Here is a 7,874-nt window from a genome sequence, read left to right on the forward strand (position 1 = left end):
TGCATCTGTTCGTGGCATGTAGGGCTGCTGACATTCATATCGCCCACCCTCCTCCCCGGCGCATGTAGCAGCTGTAGCATTCAGAATTACTATGTAGCATGGACATCACTCACTGTATTACACTCCATCTCTGCCACAATGGCGAAAAACAATCTGAGGATGGAGAGGATGCCCAGGCGCACTGTAGTCCAGGGGAGGAGCCACCTATCTCGTGATACTTCGAAGACTCTTCCAGGACAACAATGTGCAATCATCCGGACCCAACACTAGGCGGCGATCTATGCACAGATATGAATGTCAGCAGCCCTACATGCCAAGAACAGATGCATACTGGTAAGTAGCATATTCGGTACCCCCTATATGTAAAGAGTTACTAAGGCTTTCTTGGTTGATATTCTATTACCGGATTTGTAAATCTGCTACTTGGTTACCATCACACGTGTTCACAAAATATTACTGTGTGGACATGTTGGCTTATCAACAAGCTGTGGTTGGCCAGACTACTAAAAACTGTTTCAAACATCTGTAACATTTGCCCACTAGCCACTGCAAGAAACAAACTGCTTTACAGTCGATTCAAAGCATTTATATTTACAGCCACACATGTACACACAGAAAAGGGTACCCTGTACACATCGGTTTGTGGCTTGTAGTGGTGTGGATTCACATGCACCAGCCCTCCTCCCGGGAAACTGGCAGTGATGGCTTATTTTGATTAAATACCTTTTATAAAGTAACAATGTGCGGAGCACATACTCTGTTCTCAGCACTTATATTTTAGTTGCTTAACAAAACAAAAACAATCTAGGGTTAAGACTGTGCCCATGCGCATAGTAGACCAAGGAAAGAGTCCTGCAGATTACTGTGACTCAAAGCTTCTTTCGAGAAAGTTGTAATGTCAGAGTCCAACACTGTTGCAGGAGTATGCAAGTAATGTGAATCTGCACCACTAATTGCTACGAAACAATGCTTACGGGGTAACCTTTTCCTTAACTCTGAACACTGGTTGGACAGAGTTACCGAATTTGGGTGACTCATCCTGTTGGCTCCCACCATTACTATTCTCTAATTGACTCTACATGACTTGGTCTTATAAGAAAAATGAGATTTTGCCAGCTACTGAACAATGGTGTTACACAGGATGTTTGTGTCTACCTTACCACTGAGAGTGCAGATCTATTATTTGCCTAGATTTGTATTCGCATAGGAAAGAAGTGTAAAATACATAGTCACTAAATACTTTCAGCATCAACAACTTTACATTTAAGGTCCTGCTTTCCCAGATTGACTTCTGCAGCTATTATCAAAGTGGGCTCAGGCGTGTCATAGTGCATATAGAGTATTCTATGTGGAGGTAATTTATAACATGGTACCCTTTCCTTGTCCCCATGTATACATTAATATGCATGTTTGCATTTTTTTTTTTACTGTAAATTCCAGAGGAATATATTCTTGCCAACAACCACCTGAATGTCTTGCATTTCCTTCTCCAATTAGGATGACGGAGATTGTCACTAAAGTGTCCAAGAAGAAGATCGGAAAGCATGTTAATGCCCTCGTGTTTGAGCTTTGTTGCAATGATGAAAACGACGAGGATGTGGAGGTGCCATATGTCCGCTACACTATCCGGTAAACTGACAGACTGGCACGGCATGCTCCATGACTGAAGACCGCAACATGACTTGTACAGATGGAGCTGGGAGAGCAGGATGTGAAGGGAACAGGAGGGAGCGCTGCAGAGCGCCCAGGCTACAAGCAGAGAGACTAATTCTTTCGGCCTCCTTGAACACGGATGTCCTTTACTTACGCTATCTAGCTACAGTCCAAGGTCTCAATACATGATGTAACTTTTTTTTTGTTTAGTCCCACTGGCTTCTAGTTTTTGGTGTTGCCTTAGAACTAAACTTTTTTTCTCATGCAATAAAATTAAGTTCAGGTCAGCAAAGGTGTGCTGTGGGCAGGACAGAGCAGTAGCTGGGGAGTTTTTGTAGTGAGAATTGAGATTACTTTGCCTCCTGAAAGCTGCTCTTGGGAAATCTTTTCCAATGGCTAACCCACAGTGGCACCACATGGGGATCAGTAGCAGAAGACCAGTGCTTGCATCATGTTATTGAGGCACCACAAACTGTTAATGGTGGTGACTTGCTACTCTGTACTCTCTGCCACCTTTAATTTATGCATCTCTCACAAATGAAAGTAGACCTTGTCCTTCCTTCCTTGTCGGTTAGTAAATTTAGTGGTGTTGCTGGTGTCTTGATCGAACCTTTTCTCTGCTGCTCGCAACAGACACCCACACCCCCTGGAACATTTCCTCACACTGAGCTTGTTTCTCCTCCTTATATATTGTGTATGTTGGGGAATGCACGCAATGGAACCGATTTCAAGAAGATAAACGGAGGAGGGAGCACCTCTTTGCAGGCCAGTTTGGGAGAAAGTGAGAACTCATGGAATGGAATCTTTAAAAACTGCTGAACTTTAAGACAAGTGTTTCTATAGCCTGTGTTGAAAACCTAGAAGTCAAGCGAGTGATTTAATGGGAAGCACTTAGTCCATAAGTAAAAGAGAAATAAAAGTTTCCAAAAACTAATTTTGTTCTCTTTTTTCCCCTTTGGCTGTTCTTAAGTGTGCTGTCTAAACGTAGTTCGCCCCTACTCACTTACTGAAAACCATGACTTCAAAAAACTGTTCACAATCTCTTTTATTTGTTCCCCTGTGAAATGGATCCAAAAGTAAACACTTTTGCCTTCTTTTTTCTGACATTTTTCTTTTCCACAGTGCAGCCTCTGGAATAAAAGGTTCAAAATATGAAAAATAAACACAAAACAAAATAAAGCAAGACAGAATGGTCGCTAATTGGCCAGATTGAATTTATTCACACCCAAACACATTAGCGTGGTTAAGTGCACAAATCCTGGAGGTACTGCATTGCCTGGTTGATGGGAAAAGAATGTGTTGCGTGGCTCTGTTTTCAAGGATGCGGTCTTTTTACAATAATGCTTACGATTTGTACGGGTATAAGCAATGGACAATGAAACGGGTCCCTTTCGGGCCCTGTAGTCCGGTCCTTAACTTTTGAGGCAAAAACACTACTTGATTTCTGAATAAGGTAAAAGGGTTGAGGTAACCATGTTGCTCTTGCTTAAATTTCACATGCTTTACTTAATCTTGCACTCCCTATCAGTGTTTGCTTTTTCCAGGATGTTGTCACTTTTTCTTCCAGTATAGGAAAAGTGGTCCCATTAAAAAATACATCTACCAAGACAGTATAATTAAATAATCAATGAATCAAAGAAAAGAATTTACATATTGTTCAAGTGTTATTTAATCGCACTGAACATATGCTGCAAATTTTTTGAAGAAACCATGTACAAAAAATATTGAAAAACATCATTGGTGTGCCCAACTGGGTGGGTGGGGAATGGACAGTGAATTCAGTGAGGTAAGTGACTAATATTACTAGCATTTATCACAATCAAATTGTTGGGCATGTTATTCAATGCCACGCATTTAAAAAATAGTCCAAATCACAGTACACTACATTGAAATAGATATACAGCCATGTAAAACGGAAGTCACAGTGCAACATGCACTGTTGGTGTTACTGGCATCAGTGGTGTTTCGACCCCTTGCTTGGTGTAGGTATTCGTCAAAGCCTTACAAATTGGGTCTTCCTCAGGACAGAAGTGTAAGTGAAAGGGCACCTACAAATTAAATGAAAGGTTTGAGTTGTCAGGTCTGACGTTATTTGGGATCAGGACAAAGGTAGGTAAGGTGAACTATAATTACCATGTCTGATTACGCGGGAAAGGCTCAAAGGCGCAACTTATCGTCTAGAACGATAGGTCTCAAAGCCTCCAGGAAATACGATGGAGAGAGTGATGAACATCTGTAGGAGTTAGGGGTCTGTCAGTAGAGCCTCAAGTGAATTATAGCGGTACAAAAGGGGGTGGTGATGGACGGAGCATCTGAATCAATCAAACACTCGCACCCAGTCAAAAGATCTGGGTTTAATCCATCACCGTTCTTTAGCCCACTCTGCCACCCCAGTTCAGACATGGCTATATGCAAATCAGTCTGACCCTGTGCCTCATGGGAACAGTCCAGCCCGAACTGCCAAGCCATGTCTTCCCTGGACCGGAAACAAGCTTCCGAGGACCAGTTTCTGGCATTCCAGCCGTCTACAGCCTGGCTTGCTTGAATCCAGTGGCAAAGTGAGCAAGGGACTCACGTCTGAGCATACCCTGCCACACTTATGGCGGCCATAAGCGGTACAAAAGGGGGGGGGGTGATGGACATAGGGCATAGGAAATACCATAAAGGGTAGTGCCAACTTACTCAGAAAATGGGAAGATTTCCCTATTATTAATGTTCGATGGCAGTCCAAATCCTGCTGGAAAACCATGGTCATGAAACCGGAGGTCAAAGCGTGAGAGCTAAGCCAAATTCATTTCTGCCTATGGAGTGAATCAATCTACAGAAGGGCCATAGGAGGGAAATGCAATCCGTGCTAAGGGCCGGGTTGAGTTCAAAATAAAGTGGTTAAAATACGCCATGTGCACAAGACTACACAAGTTTAAAAAGGCATACGCCTAAATTAACACATCCAGGGTGAGAGAACAGCTTGCCGTTCCTAACTGGGGTGACAAAGCCCGCTCGCAGTGTGGCTCTAAGGTCGAAAAAGTGTACGACCAGTTCTGCTTATACACTAAGGGTGAAGGAACATCATGGAAGGGTCGCCTTTCTTAATGCTGTGACCAAATACCCGCGCAGCGTGGCTCTACATGAGACACCGTGACAGTGCCCCGCTGGATCTACTGTGAGCAGTGAGAAATGGGCTCTTGGGTGTGAGCGATCATGTCTAGTAAGGCCATGTTGACCGCACGTTACAGGAATAAAAGCAGTGATTGCTAAAAGCCGACAGTTATATAGAATCGTCCCTACCGAATGGTACGGGAGGAGTACCCAGTCAATGAATGGAAAGAACGCACCACGGCGTTGGGGATATCTTTAAGTATAGAAGTGGAGTCCACGTGACGCCCTGTGTGATGCAGCCGCTGAATGCCGGTATGCACTTAATCATGAGGAAGGGAAGACCGACTCAGTGTCTGGGGATGTTGTATTTGCGGCTATCACGTTGAATAACAGCCCCAGGGATGCAATTAATAACAAACATTTGGCCAACAGCAAATAATCAACAAGTGTATCAAAAACCTTGTATTGTAGTATAACGCCCTATGGGCACACTTTCGACAAGGCTCTTTACTTTCAAAACATGAAGAATAAGACGACCTGATTAACACTTGTTATTAGACACCTTTATCAGGTGCACATGTTGGCCCATCGGTGAACCAATGATAGTGGGTTTCCTAGTGAGATTTGACAGTGTATCACAATATTGGAACCTAGCACAGTAAATATGTAGTCATATTTTTTAGTTGTATTGGATGTAAAGTCCGCTCACTGCAGAGAAGCACATCATGATGGTCTAAGTCACTAGTTGCAGTGTTGAGGATTGGAGGTACAAACTGTTCACCATTAGGAATTTAGGCATGCCAGTTGGGCATTGCTGCATTAAAGTTCATTGAGTCAGTTTGCAGTTGTGTCCAGACATACCATCCATTTGGATTCTCTAACGTTTAAGATAGCGGAAATGTTGCCGCCTCTCTGTCCCAATTCTGCTTTCTCTATTACCAACCACTGCAATTCATCTGGATTGTCTCATTGACGCACAGTGTTCCATCGGCGGTGCCCATGCAACGAAGCACTGAATCCTACTTTGATGTTGTAGTATTCTTGCCTTGATCTTCGATTGTGTCGGCCCTACGTAGAGTGACCCACATGGGCAGATTATACCGCAAATTACATCAAGGAATTACAGTTCGTAAAGGAATGGAGAGCAATTGTGTTTGTAAAGCGTGCCATACCACAATTCCTACCAAGATGTTTGTCTACAATGTCCACATTTTTCTTCCAGGCAGCATATTACTCTTGCCTAGTGCATAATTTGAACTGAGTCTCATCCAGGTGTTTATAGAGGGGCACAATTGGGTTGTAGTTGAAGGCAGTGCACGTTTTTCTCAGTGGGGCAGTATGGTGTTCATTGGGGGAGAAGATGTGTCAAAATGGTCAGAATTGCTGAATTTGGAACTGGGAAAACAGGTTCAGCCATCATAACCAGTCCACCAGACCACTCCCTTGAGGAGCACATCCCCATGCTAGACCTTGGAAGACCCTAGAAGCCCTGGTGTCTTCTCACCAGTAGGTGGACCTTAGCGGTGGCAAGTGTAGGTTAACCTTGATGCCTGTCCACCATAATCCATACTGAAGTTCACCTCCAGTCTTGCGGACTTGCCTACAAAGCAGCACACTCTAGAGCCACAGTGACTCTGCCATTGAGGTCACAATCCCCTTGAAGGGCTGGCTCTAAAATGGTGCGACTGGTATGACCGCACCGGGCGCTGACTTTACGTGGGGGTGTCCTGTTTGCAATTATATTAGGGCTTCAAAAGCACTTGCTGCCTCCTTCCTGGCCTCCAGCAATTTTCAAACACAATAAAAATGTCATAACTCTGGTGATTAATGTTCTTTCCCTACAGACAGAGAGAGATCAGAGTTTTGTCTAGTGGAAGTTTTGACTCATGGAAAGGTAGCACAGAGGGTTAATGTTCATGCAGCAAAGAGCATGTACCATGCAGATCACTAAGTGCACATAATGTAAATTGGTCAGTAGGTTACTGCTTTTGTCAGAGATCCTTTTGTTACTTGCAGTTTATAAGTAAAAATCCTAACCTAGAACAGAGAGCTATTAACGGTCATATGAGAGCTGCATGCAAGCTGCAAGGTATAACTTGGAGTGTTACAGTTTTTATTCCACATTCTGATTATCCTAATGTTGCTAAAGGTGTTCATTCAGATGGAAATCAATTCTGATTATTAAAGAGAACCCCCAGCCACGGTATTGCATTCTAAATTCTCAGTTTGTGTTTCTCCAGACCAATCACTATTAAACTAGACGGCCTATTAGTATGATTATCATGTGACTCCTACACCTTGTAGTCCTTTGTCTTATGTAACATTTCCTATACAGTGATGTACACACATAATTGATTCTCTGTTAAGTGCTCTGACACACTACACCGGAATGACCGACGCTGTAAAACAAATTAAATGCATCCGAGAGAGAGTGTAGTTATGGAGACTTGAGGGGCACCGTTAATGGATGGGAATCTGTGGCAGGGGTGATTATTGGGGGCACCAGCAAACATTGTTGCACAGAGCACTGCTAGCGCCAGCCCTGCCCTTGAGGTTAGCCCGTTCACCCATTGGTGCCTCCATTGGCCTTATTTCAGCAGTAGTAGCTGCAACTCACCATGGATCGGCAATGCAAAATTTGCACGCACACCAAACTAAGTTCGCATATTTCAAATTCTCTGCTTCATGCACAAGCCATTTTAACATGTGCTGCTTGCATTGGGGCCACTGAAATTGTGCAGCAATGGAGGGCAACATGTTGCAGTGTTAGCAAATTATGCAGTTAAAAAAAAGGCTGCAGCGTACTGTAGTATATTTTCTGATACTTTATTATTTTGAGAATTTATGCATGCTAAGTCTCTGGGAAGATTTAGCCTTATTAGTACCAGTGTAACATACTAATACAGCGGTGAGAAAGGGGGATCAGTCAACCTTTGTGAAGGGCTGTCCACTTTGCAGCAACACAAGTCAAATTTCTTTGTAACTTTTGATCCGTTTGAGCTACAAACAGTTTCTAATTTAAATGTGTCAGATTATGTAGCAAATGTGATGTTTTGCAGCATGAATCTTTCTGGATTCACTATGCTGTGCATTTTTCCGCGGTCTAGTGGTTGGGTCCGGAA

The 7,874-nt window shown here is 43.3% G+C and overlaps 1 protein-coding gene across 3 annotated transcripts in view; it reads left to right on the forward strand.

Moving 5' to 3' along the window:
• UBA1 (ubiquitin like modifier activating enzyme 1) overlaps positions 1 to 2,587 on the forward strand; it is a 284,616-nt gene extending 282,029 nt beyond the window's left edge. For all 3 annotated transcript variants that reach the window (XM_086940309.1, XM_086940308.1, XM_086940310.1), the window contains exon 26: positions 1,498 to 2,587. In XM_086940309.1, the coding sequence (XP_086796435.1) occupies positions 1,498 to 1,633 (136 nt within the window). In that variant the 3' untranslated portion in view covers positions 1,634 to 2,587. The remainder of the gene's footprint in view (positions 1 to 1,497) is intronic.
• Positions 2,588 to 7,874: the final 5,287 nt, after the last annotated feature.

This window comes from Lissotriton vulgaris, chromosome 10 (genome assembly GCF_964263255.1).
Source record: "Lissotriton vulgaris chromosome 10, aLisVul1.2, whole genome shotgun sequence".
Taxonomy (NCBI): domain Eukaryota; kingdom Metazoa; phylum Chordata; class Amphibia; order Caudata; family Salamandridae; genus Lissotriton; species Lissotriton vulgaris.